At 32.8% G+C, this 12428-nt stretch overlaps 3 protein-coding genes across 4 annotated transcripts in view; 2 read left to right on the plus strand and 1 right to left on the minus strand.

Annotated features, from left to right (window-relative positions):
- LOC104707006 (syntaxin-41-like) lies at positions 25 to 2450 on the minus strand. Of its 2 annotated transcripts, none has more exons than XM_010423255.2 (8): positions 1953 to 2450; positions 1490 to 1766; positions 1271 to 1360; positions 953 to 1024; positions 790 to 864; positions 615 to 680; positions 444 to 524; positions 25 to 356 (listed from the first exon to the last, which is right to left on the minus strand). In XM_010423255.2, exons 1-8 carry the CDS (start codon positions 2150 to 2152, stop codon positions 249 to 251), a joined length of 969 nt encoding a protein of 322 aa, XP_010421557.1. In that variant the 5' UTR covers positions 2153 to 2450; the 3' UTR covers positions 25 to 248. The 2 variants fall into 2 exon arrangements, with proteins under 2 accessions (XP_010421557.1, XP_010421558.1); XM_010423256.2 differs by having other exon boundaries at positions 1982 to 2073.
- LOC104707007 (protein DEHYDRATION-INDUCED 19 homolog 6-like) lies at positions 2648 to 5522 on the plus strand. The gene is made up of 5 exons (XM_010423257.1): positions 2648 to 3044; positions 3826 to 3968; positions 4218 to 4295; positions 4402 to 4664; positions 5199 to 5522. Exons 1-5 carry the CDS (start codon positions 2969 to 2971, stop codon positions 5305 to 5307), a joined length of 669 nt encoding a protein of 222 aa, XP_010421559.1. The 5' UTR covers positions 2648 to 2968; the 3' UTR covers positions 5308 to 5522.
- LOC104709454 (kinesin-like protein KIN-14G) overlaps positions 11808 to 12428 on the plus strand; it is a 6612-nt gene continuing 5991 nt past the window's right edge. Inside the window, exon 1 of the mRNA XM_010426066.1 lies at positions 11808 to 11916. Within this exon, the coding sequence (XP_010424368.1) occupies positions 11808 to 11916 (109 nt within the window). The remainder of the gene's footprint in view (positions 11917 to 12428) is intronic.

A 12428-nucleotide genomic window follows, 5' to 3' on the forward strand; every position in this document is an offset into this window, starting at 1 on the left:
CCAACGCCATCAGGCATCAAGGAAGAACATAAACTGTCTCTTTTTTTCCTCTTTTTTCTTTTCGTTTCTTAATAACATCTCGGACACTGTTTTCATAACCGTACAGAAACAACCGCAAGAAGAAAATATACGATGTTAGGGTCTAAAGAATGAAAGAATTACGGATCAAACTTTTCTTATTGATCTAACCAGACCAGGGATGACGGTCCACGGAACTTAGCTCTTCTGTGAAAAAGGAGTTGTTCCGATCACAAGAATATTTCCTTAAGAATTAAGAGTAACAGCATGATGAAACAGAGGATGACAAGCACAGACGCACACTTCACCATCCCTCCATGTCTCTGTGTTCGCTCTGCCTGTGAAGTTTTATGCACTTTGCTTTAATTTAATTTGAGACAACCATATGATTGGCCATTAATGTTGAAGAGAGTACACAATTTTACCTTCTGCAGTTGTTTGAGGCCATCTTCAACAGTAGTAGCGACGTTTTCAATATTATAGTCTATCCGATCAACTATTGTACCCTGCAGCGAAACCGGTTGTTTTGAGTTTGTTTTCCAAAGGAAGTAGACTCAAGAGCAAGACAAGGAGAACATGGGCTCAAGTAGTTTTACCTGATCTATCACAAGTGCAGAAAGATCTTTCATGATTTGAGCAAGGTCGTTTACTGATTCTACAACCTGGACAATGATACAGAACAAGAACAAGAAAATAGATTATGATTGATTGCATAAGAAAAAAACCATCGGTGAGCAACAAACAACAACGAACACAGACTAAAGCACTAGCCTGTTGTATCTCTTTCTCCCTCTCTACGGATACTTCCTCGCTCTTTTTAATCTTCGACATCTGATGCTCATTTAACTAAAAAGAATTGGAGAATCAATTTCATCAATAAAGAAGTACATAAGAAACGGATGGCGAAAGAATGAAACAAATAAAGGAGTCAAACCATATCGCCAAAATCATCTTCTTCAGGTCTATATCTGTTTCTGCTCAGATTCATCTCTAAATCTACCCCATCCTGATAAATGATAATACATTTCAAGTCAAACAAAGCTTCTTGAGAGGACATAATTATATAATGTCCCAAAATATGAAAAAACAAGTATCAAAAGAATCTATGACATCCATGTAAACAAGTTTTGCAGCATCGAAACACAAACAAAAACTTCGACAAACGATAAACTGCAAGATCACAAAGTTACTGGCATCAGAATTGACCAGAACGTTAATAGTTACAACCCCTAAAGAGCTACTAGCTTCATACCTCTTTTTGCTGTCTCAAGCGTTTCAAATAGGTTGACTGTTTCTTGCGTAGCTCCATAGAAAGAAGTTGGAGATCAGTGGCAAGAGATCGCTGTTTATATAACAACAGAAAAGAATTAAGCTCAGATGGCTATAAACAATGTTGCCCAAAACAAAAAATATGGCAAGCCTATAAACATATGTATGAGAGAGCAGCATGATCCATCAAGTCAAAGACTACCTGCACGTTTTTCCTAACGTTTGAATCTTCAGAAGGTCCAGCTACAGAAAGCCTCTGAAGTTGCTTCTCAGACTTCTTTAATAGAAAAGTGATCTCTTGTGTCAAAGACTCAATATTATGTTGATCTTCTTTACCATCTCCAAACGACGGCATTAACGCCTTGGCATGAGCCTTTCCCAACTCAGCCATTTTAGTCCTTGCACGCTGTATGTTAACAGAGATCTCTTCAGAGACATCAACCCAAGCTGGTGGTAATCCCACTGTTATCGCACCTTTACTGAGATACAAGTAAGACAAAAAAAAAAAGCTCCGTAAACTACTAATGAACCAGCTCTGTTGATCCTTAAACTACACAGCTACATATATCTACTACTCTAGCTCTCAAGCATCTAAGCTTTAACATATGATTAGCAAAACCCCAACTGATCCAATTACTTCAACATTTTCACCGGCAAAAGAGTACCTCGAATTCCCAGGATCTTCGGTACTAACAGGAGCGTAAGAGCGATTCGGATTCATTAAAGATGTGCTCGACATCTCTATAACCGGACCAACGCCGGATCGTGTTCCCGTCAATGAAGATGATGAAGACAATGGAGCTCGAACGCTCCTCAGAGAGTTCCTATACTTCCTGAACAACAACGTACGACTCGTCGTCGCCATGATTGATTCGCCAAATAAAAAAAAAAAACGAAATCCCTAGAATCTCAATTTCAACATCCAAATTTCGAAATTAAGCACTTAGAGATGATCAGAGCTTCGTCTCCGATTTGAAAAGCTATAGATCTGAACACGGTCGCGGCTTCATCATCGAGGGAGAGAATAAAGAAAACACGAAATTGTGGCGCTAAAATAGGGACACCGACGGTAACCGGGATCCGAAGACCGGCGTAATCAACAAAACTTTTCCGATCAGGTTTTCACTATTATTTTCCCAAAATTAATTAAAAAAATCTCTGTTTAGTTCTTCTCTAATTGTTGTTTCACACCAACTTACCAAAAGTAAACGAATAACGTATCGACACGTAAGTAGTGTATAGTTAACAGCATGACGTTTCCATATTCCAAAATGGAAATACACGGCGGGTAAAAAGGATTAAAAACGGCATGCATTCGTGCGGGCTGCTGAAAGCGAGACGAGAGATTTAAAATTAAAACAAAAGGTAATTAAGTTTTTATTGTAATGTAATAAAACTCATCTCGTCCTAATGTCTCTCTCACTCTCTCTCTTTCTCTATCCAAAGAATTAAAAACAAAGAAAAGCCATTTAAAGAAGAAACAAAACGCAGAATCGTCTTCGTCTTCGTCGTCGTCTCCGTCTTTGCATTTCGCCGGAATATTTTGATTCTTGAATCGGGATATCTGCGTTTTCTTTATCCCGAGTCAAAAGATTAAATTTTTTTGTTTTGAAAAGTGGATTTCTTGGGTTTCGATTTGTATTTTTGTAATAGTTTTTGTTAGAGAAATAAAAAAGAGGAAATGGATTCTGATTCTTGGAGTGATCGTCTCGCATCGGCTTCAAGAAGATATCAGCTCGATTTCTTATCTCGATCTGGTGAGTTGAATAAAAAAAGAATTTGGATTTGTTCTTTGTCGATTAATCTTGATTTGAGATTTGATTTGGTTCCCTTCTTAAATTTAATGTCTATATGTTTAATGCCGAAACCAATGATTTTAGTGCCCAATTTGTTTTCTTTTAATTTGATCGATTCAAGGATCGAGGTTGAGGTTAAATGATTGACATTTGTTTCTGTTCTTTTTTTCTGACTTATTTTCCGACAAAATGAAACAAAGACTTGATGTGTTTGGTCTGAATATGGAAATGGAGATTAGTGTTGATGATGTTGAAATGGTAGAGGATGGAAAGAAAGAAAAAAAAGTTTGTCTTTTGAGGCATTTTACTCGTGTGTGTGGGGCTTCAAGGATTGATTAAGCGTGTGTGTTTTGTTTATACGAAGAGTTTGTGTTTTGGTTCTTTGGTATCATCAACTTGTCTTAAAGTTGGAATCTTGAATCTTGATGATTCTTGTTTGACCAACAAGAAGAATATACAAAAACTTCTTGTTGGGGTAAAACGTTTTCGAAGCTTAGTTTTATTTCATCTCAAACGTAGACATCTTTGCCAGGAAAGGTTTATTATGATCTTGATGTTCGTTCCTTTTAAACCCCATTTCTTACATTTGTATTTTGTAACTAAGAGGATGGAAATGGAACGCGTTTTTAGTATTCCCATTTTATTTTTTTTGTACTTGTAGCATTTCAGAATGTGCTCTTTGCATCGTTGTTTTGTGGTATTTGACTAGGACTTTTCTTGTTTTTATCTTTCTAAAACGCAGACAATTTCTTGGGATTTGAGGAGATAGAGGGAGAAGATGACTTCAGGGAGGAGTATGCTTGCCCCTTCTGCTCAGACTATTTTGATATCGTGTCTCTTTGCTGCCACATTGATGAAGATCATCCTATGGACGCCAAAAATGGGGTAACTGTTACCTCAATACTAAACAGTTATCAAAGTCTATTTATTGTTTCATCACATATTCACATGATTCTTGGTAGATTGGGCAGAGCACTGTACTTTGTTAGTAGTTTCTCGTCTTGGATGTAAGAATAGAATTGCATCGTAATAGGACTGGAATTGCCACTCAGTGTGCCTCACAGAATAAATCAAGTAGATGTGTTTTCGATTCAGCGTTTAAATCATGGAGACGTGACATATTTTTCATTGTAGGTATGTCCCGTTTGTGCGGTGAAAGTGAGCTCTGATATGATCGCTCATATAACACTTCAACATGCAAATATGTTCAAGATATCCTTTTTTGTTTTCTTCCTTCAACTAGTTATAGTTTTAACGATCATTTACTTATGTCATTTGTCAAAAGAGTTGTGTTTTCATTTCCTTAACGAGATTTTACGTGACACGGAAAAGAAAATCAAGAAGAGGTGGGGCTCAGTCCATGCTATCAATCTTGAAAAGAGAGTTTCCTGATGGGAATTTTCAGAGCCTATTTGAAGGATCGTCGCGTGCGGTACCCTCTTCTTCTGCCAGTATAGCTGCTGATCATTTGCTGTCTTCGTTCATTTCACCAATGGCTGATGACTTTTTCATTTCTGAGTCAAGTCTATGTGCAGAAACAAGTTCTGCCAAGACAACATCGAACCAGAGTTTGCCTGAAAGGTATGCTTCCTCATTCTCATTATGATTACACATCTGAGAATGAACCTTCATAGAATTTAGTCGATCCTTTATTACCATAAGCATAAAGCTCTTGTGATTTGCCCTTTTCTTTGCCATTTTGTAGTAAAATTTCATAATTTGGATATCAATGAAATCTCACAAACGTAGTTTTTATGAGCTTCCATAGGACTTAGTTGATCCCTTCTTACCAAAAGCATAAAGCTCTTGTGATTGCCCTTTTCTTTATCATTCTTGTTAGTTGAAATCTTACGTTTCTATTGTTAAGTTGTGGAGAAATTCCAAAACATCTAGGTGCTCAGTCCTTGCATTTATTTAGCTCAAAGATATATTGCATTTTGGTTTAAATTTTATCAAGAAAATCACACAAACTTAGTTTTGATGAGCCTTCATGAAGTTTTGTTGATCCCTTGTTTTACCACTATCTTAAAGCTCTTATGATGTTTTTTGTTGTTGTGGAAAGTACAAACTGTATACGTTTCCCTGATGATTCTTGTCATGGTCCGAATTTTACAGGAATGTTGAGAAGCAGTCTCTTTCAGCAGAGGATCACAGAGAGAAGTTGAAACAGAGCGAATTCGTTCAAGGGATTCTGAGCTCTATGATTCTTGACGACAACTTATAAAGGAGACATATTTCCGATTACTTCTCTACAATTAGATCATTCAACGATTGGAAAATGTAACGGCCTTGTTGTGTTATTTATCTCAACAAGTGAGTTGGCAGGGGGGAAAGGGTTTGGGAATAATCAGAATAATGTTAAAGAGAGACATGACAATGAGTATTAATTAACTTATGAACACATATTTGCTCTAATGAAACACTCGAATTGTGTCTGTAGACTGTAGGTCTTAGAAAAACCAAAAAAAATGTATGTATTTGATCATATCTGCACTTGAGATCTTTTTCAGTTTGCTCCAGATTTTTACTCTGTTTTGTTTCAAATGTGTATGTTTTAGTATAAAGTGCACATAGATGAACCGGGTTTGGCAGACGAATTACACAAACATTATTTTGAATATAGAGATAATTCACCATTTTTTAAGAGACAAAAAAGATTGAACTAAGAATTGTAGAGCTTTACCCCAAGGGGAGCTCTTCCAGAAATTCTCGAAGGCCAAAGACAAGCAAAGGCCTAGGAGGGGATTTGGAAATAGTTTTCAACCAGCAATAGACGCGCCTCGGTTAGAACCTCATTAGCTGCGTCATTGCCCCAAGCGCAAAGATGGTTTTTCCACAACGAAAACCTCTTTCTTTTACAGTCACACAATACCCATCAACTTTATATGTGCTTCCGATGTGGGACTCTGTTCCTGGACCCAAAAAAAATCAAACATAAATCTCAACTCCAATTACGTCGGCAAGTATATTTGAATAATAATAAAAATCATGAAGATCTTAAAACATTAAAAGATTAAGACTAGAAGTATGGTAGGGGCTGCGCGAACGCAAACCCCCTCTGCCACAAATAATGACGTAGGCTCTTCCTCTTGGGAAGACCTTAAGCTTAGCACCCCACGATATGTGCAATGTGGTCACTAGCCTAGGCCACTCGTCTTCATGATCATGAGTTGACCCCGTCCAGGTAAGTAATTTGTTCGTTCCATCTGCTTCTTTATTTATACTCTTGCTTCCCAGTCATTACATTGGATCCGAGCGATGTGGGATAATTTGATGTTAACACATCCTGCCGTGTGAAGTTCCTGGTTTCTAACAACCTGCTGTTTTCTCAAAACTGCATAAATTTTTGTGTTTTCAACATGGGCCGATGGTCTAGGCCCAATTAGTGTATATGGTTGTTCTTTGTTTGTTCCATATTGATCAAACTTTTAGTGCTCTTACATGCATTTGTTGATCTCCTGACTCTACGACAACATAACATCTAGCCGAATCTAGTTAAATGACATGTATCCGCATTATAGCTAAATTATCCCACAAAACGTTATGCCAAAATAAAAGAAGCATATAACCATAGATTTCTTGTTCATACCCATAAATTAGAAAATCAACAGAGTTTTACAGATTTGTGAGTTCTAAAATCATATGATCGATTGATATAAGTAACTCTTTAGAAAACATGAAAGGAGTAGTGTGTATTGCAGTATTGGTCTAATTTCTTTGGATCAGAGACTATAACATTTTAATTAGTCTAATTGCAAGCCCCTTTACGAAAAAAAAATGTTAATTAGTCCCTCTCCCCAATAGCAAAAGTCGAACTTGAAACCTTGAAACCTTGAAACACACTTCATTTGAAAGGTCCAATCGAACCTAAGATCTTGATATAGCACATTTTTTTGTAAAACATTTTCAACTAATTGATTATTTTTTTTTATAATAAGGATGTTCAAGGCCGAGGCCCCTAATCCCCCTAGGATCCAGGGAAGACCGGGTGAAAGCCCCTGGCTAAATGGAATTGTTTAGCATTTTCGCACTTAAGGGAAATTGATTTCTGGCATGGACCAACAGGGCAGCTCCTTCCTCAAGTGGAAACCACTAGACCAAGACCACTTGGTTTCAATTAATTGATTTTTAAAGACCCATCTGGCCATCTATTATTTTTTTCAGCAATTATAAGTGTAGAAAATAGCAACTTTTACAATCCAATAATCTATAATCTTACTAGCAATAATATAACAATTAAGATAAGATACTTGGTTGCTATCACTACAATCGCTGTTATGTTACCACAACATCTATTCAAGGCCAAAGTGTTTAGGTCGGGAGAGACAGTAGACCTTGTTTGCTATTTAAAATGTTCCAATCCCATTGATAAAGTAGACACTTGAGGACCCAGTCCAAAGGCTTACCAAATCAAAAGTGTTTTTTTTCAAGTACATCAAATCATTATCACCTTAACCTCTTTTGTCGTCTTCCATCGATCAGATCTTTAATAATTATGTTAAGCATTGTTATTATCTAAGCTTTTTAAATCTCTTATATTATCTGTATACTTCAAGCCAAATTAAAAGAAGGGATTGTGTTAGGAGGATTCACTAATGTGGTTTTGTTTGTATAGCCTCTTTGTTTCCGAGAAGTAGTTGATAAAACCACTCAATTAGTTTATGAGTAGTTTTTGACAAGAAAAGAAGAAGAGGTAGTAAGATTAATAATTAAAAATAGATTCTATAGGTTTCAATTTTTAAGAATTCCTAACTTTAATGATAACATTTTGAAAATTGGATATTTTAACTCTATTTTATTTATGAAAATATATTAAAATCCATTTTAATTTTTCGATATTCAAATGTACTTTTTTAAAAGGTATTTGGGTATGCAAATGTTTTATAATTCTTTTAACTTTGATAACGTCGAACATCAATAAAAATTTTAATTATTTAGCTGGATAACACTAGATTTTATGTGAAGTGACTTTAGTGCAGTGGCAGGAGGTAAGTCCATTTGTAGAAGGCATCATCATACCAAGGATCGAGTCCCGCTTCCTACAAATGTAGGAATTTGGGTAATGGCCGAATGTAAGAATTTGGCTAATGGACGGGCCAACTGTGGCTCAATGGTTGACAAAAAAAACACACTAGATTTTATAAGTTTTAAATTTCATTTTAAATATTTCGATATGCAGAAAATGTGATTTTAACTTTGATAACATTGAACATCAAACTATTAGCTGGATAACAACAGATTTTAGAAGTTTTAAACAAAATTACTGATATAAACTTACATTAATGTTATATATGTTTGGATTCATGTTCTATTAATTATATCATAAACTAAAGTAACACCGTTAGATATCTAAACAGAGATAAACATGTCATTAGTGAAAGGGATGTTTGGTCTGTGTTTCCTACTAATTTAGGAAGCAAAATGATATGATTTCGTCCACTTAGAAGTTTTAAACAACTTTATTAAAAAAAATCTTCCCCAAAAAGCTAATAACTGCCTCAACTATTTAAAACTATCACTTAAGTGTCCTAATTGTTACAAATTTAGTAATAAACGGTCCCATTTCAGAGGCAATAATCAATTGATTATTATTAAGATCCATTGAACTGGACCACCCTAAATCATACACACACGTACCATACACACTCATTAATACTTTACATGCATACTATATCTAAGGCAAGCAATAAAGCAAAGCTATACTTTTACAGGTTGGTGTGTTCACTGTGTTCGGCAAAAGGCTCCTGTTCATTTCTAAAAGTTGGTACTTAGATTTCTGTATCTTCAACGTCAATAAAGAGACAATGATTATTTATTTTTCTAAAAGAGAGGATGATAATAAGATTATATTATCCCCAACTAGCTTAAATTTTACACCATTATCTATTTAAAAATCATGAATGAAAAAAGAAATCAAAATTTTGTCGATTTATGGGGAGATGACATGTAGTTAAATAGTGGAAAACTGATTTTTAGTTCTAAAAAGTTGAAAAAGAGAAAAAATGTGGGAGGTTCAGAAATTGATGTTTGCTTTTGTGAACTGAAAACTTTTTGTGTGTGCCTAAAACCTTACTTTAGCCAGCATGTTTCTGGGCTGCTTTTTTTAAGTGGGCCATTTAATTTCGGCCCGTTTATTTTTAATTTAAGTCTTAATCTAAACCATTGATTTATTATTAATTAGCCACGTCGATACGGCTCTCTTTTTTTCTATGGTTTGGATCCGAAGCTCTGGCTTTGGGTACTCAACCATAACTAAAAAAAGATTTTTAACCATAGATTAGTATACATGAAATTTTATAATTATTTAATTTACGATATTAATCAGATCATACCTTTACATAGAGATTTTAAAATTATTATTTTATTATATTATCTAATTTTGTTATTTTTATACTTATTTGATTTGAAAACTGTATTATTTTATAAAATTAATTAATTTATCGAATATTAATTTTATAAGGGTTTTATTGTAACAAGAGGTGGGTGTTTGGTTTGATTTTACTTTTTATTTTTATTTTTTTACGTTTTTTTGGGTTTATAAAATCTTAAGCTATATACAATCAGTTTATAATTTGGCTATGCTTGTTTTTCATTTGGTTTCAGTTCACATTTTTTAAGAAAACAACTAAAAGTTTAATACAAATAGTATATTTGCAAATGCCCCACTTAATTTTTACAAAATGAATAAATATTTAATTGTTAGAATTTATTTAATAGAATAAACCAAAATTTAATAGAATTTTATTGTTCGAAATATTTTTACAAATGTCCCCTTACTTATTTTATTGTAGAGATAACTGAAACCAAATTAAAATTCTATGATCACCAAACCCAAATTGAACATGTGTCAATTTGTTCAACTGAGACAACATAAACCAAACCAAAATAAAAAAAATAAAAAAAAAAACTTTGTTCAACTCAAAATCTCAAACTTAGTCAAAGTAATAGTGGAATATTTATTTTAATTTACAGTTTTAAATGGAAAAAAAAGTAGAATGGTGCAAAAAAAAAGAAGCAAAATGTTGAATAAGTGGAATTGTATATCATCAGCATCAATGACAATTTATTTGAAAAAAAATGTTTCTACTAAGGTGTGTACTCTCCTAATTGTATAGCTATTAACAGTCTGTTTTTATATCATACATCCCCTATATAATAAAATGTAAGTACACAACATTGTTTTGTACACTATATAATTTTAATAAGTTGGTTACAAATATATTATAGATTAAGTTTTATATTATTTGTACAGTCTGAATTTATTGTTTCCAAAAATCTTAATGAGAATATTCTAAAGAATCATTTGATATCATCTAACTTACCATATTAATTTTCTTTATTAAATTATTCATCAAATAAAATCCTTTGATATCTAACTTAACATATTAATTTGTTAATTATTATTATACTTCACCTCTCATTTTTATATATGAGTCTATTTTGTGAAACAAATACATTCTCATATTATTTATTATAATTAAAAATAGTTTTATTTGCGGATATACCATAAGTTGAATTTTTAAAAACAAATATAAATGATTCAATCTATAAAATATTCAATTTTTATTAATATTATTTTTTAAAAATAATATCTATTGAATTATTGAATTAAAATTTTTACTGAGTAACGGGTCAAAATTTGAATATTTCAATTCAATTTCATACTTTTTTGTTGAATTTATAATTTTATATAATAGAATAAACTTTAGATAATTTATTTTGAAATATTTTTAAAATATTGAAACTTGATATTAAAGTTAGAAACTATAAACACTCTAAATTGGTTTGTTATATCAATGTCAGTAATATGTCACTAGAATATGAAAAAAAATTAAAAAACCAAGTATATTAAAACAAAAAATATAACAATATATTAAATTACTCATAATATAATAACTCGCTTTTTAAAAACCAAATTCACAAAATTATGTCTTATAATGACATTCAAGTCATGAGGTAGAATATATATTGTTGAAATAACTTCACGTACATAAACTAATACAACATATTAAAATTTTATTTTAAAATAGAAAATATACAAATTTGGTATTAAATAAAATTTAACCAGTGTTATAACATGGGTACTTATCTAGAATCATTAACAATATAAAACTTACAAAATAAGTGTCTTTTTCAAGTCATCATATTTAGCATATGATTTTATTACATAATATTTTGTCCAAAAAAATTTTTAAAAATAATCACATAAATTATATTTTATAAAAAAATTATAATATAAATAAAATAAATTTCAACTCGTGCTCTAGCACGGATCTTAATCTAGTACATACTAGAAAAAACCAGACAACCAATATAATACCATTTATTGAAACAAATTATTGTATACAATAAATTTTGTATTAACGTATTTATTAGTAAGAATTATTATTTGTTGGTTTGTAAATTACATTATCAAACAAAAAAAAAAGAGAAATACTGATATAAGCCGAAAAAGAATAATGGAAACGAAGCTGGGACGTTTGGAGTCAGGTTCGGAGCGTATTTCGCCTCCTTTGCCAAATCTCAAGAGAGAGAGAAGAGAGAAAGTGAGGGAAAAATTTGCATTTCAAAACACCTTTTTTCTCGCTTTCTTCTTCTTCTTCTTCTTTCTTCCTCCCGTTGCTTCTTCTTCATCCTTTTTATAAACAAACACACCACCGCAAAATTCTCTGTATCTCATAAACAAAAAAACAAAATTCACCAAATCTCTCTCTCTCTGTGTCGATGGCGGCGACGACGACATCGGAGATGAACAACAATGATCTTCCTTTCTCCGTAGTATCGATCGTTGAAGATGTTCTTCAACAGCATAGTACCCGATCAAGCGACGTCGGTTTGGTTTCCCGCAAAGTTGAAGAATCTNGAGTTTTTTTTTTTTTTTTTGGTTGATTTTTAGATCCTTTTCAATATCTTTCACTTCTGGGTTTCAACCGGGAGAGAGAGAAACTAGTTATTTTGTAATTTTTGATGAACTTAGAATCAATTCGATTTTTTTTTTTTTTTTTAATTGTTGAAAATTAGGTTTTTTTTTTTTTTTCAATTATATGAAAATTAGGTTTTGTTGTTATGGGTATTTTCTCGAAAATTTCTTAGTTTTTTTTTTGTTTGTTTCTGGTTATGTAAAAAAAAGCTATAAGAAGATATGAAGCTGCTGGGTGGCTTAGAGAAATGGTTGGAGTTTCCAGTGGTAAAGATTTCCCAGCTGAGCCTTCTGAAGAAGATTTTAGGCTTGGCTTGCGAAGTGGGATTGTTCTTTGCAATGTTCTTAACAAAGTTAATCCTGGCTCAGTGTCTAAGGTGAATTTTATTTATGGGTGTTGATGTATATGAAGGATTAGGCTCAAC

Source organism: Camelina sativa, chromosome 8 (genome assembly GCF_000633955.1).
Source record: "Camelina sativa cultivar DH55 chromosome 8, Cs, whole genome shotgun sequence".
Classification (NCBI taxonomy): domain Eukaryota; kingdom Viridiplantae; phylum Streptophyta; class Magnoliopsida; order Brassicales; family Brassicaceae; genus Camelina; species Camelina sativa.

Coding starts and splice junctions, on each gene's coding strand:
- LOC104707006 (XM_010423255.2), bottom strand. CDS start 2,152: ATGGCGACGACGAGTCGTACGTTGTTGTTCAGGAAGTATAGGAACTCT. Junction 1,025..1,270: donor GCTTGAGACAGCAAAAAGAG/GTATGAAGCTAG, acceptor ATCATTTATCAG/GATGGGGTAGATTTAGAGAT. Junction 681..789: donor GGGAGAAAGAGATACAACAG/GCTAGTGCTTTA, acceptor ATCATTGTCCAG/GTTGTAGAATCAGTAAACGA.
- LOC104707007 (XM_010423257.1), top strand. CDS start 2,969: ATGGATTCTGATTCTTGGAGTGATCGTCTCGCATCGGCTTCAAGAAGA. Junction 3,969..4,217: donor CTATGGACGCCAAAAATGGG/GTAACTGTTACC, acceptor TTTTCATTGTAG/GTATGTCCCGTTTGTGCGGT. Junction 4,296..4,401: donor AACATGCAAATATGTTCAAG/ATATCCTTTTTT, acceptor ACGAGATTTTAC/GTGACACGGAAAAGAAAATC.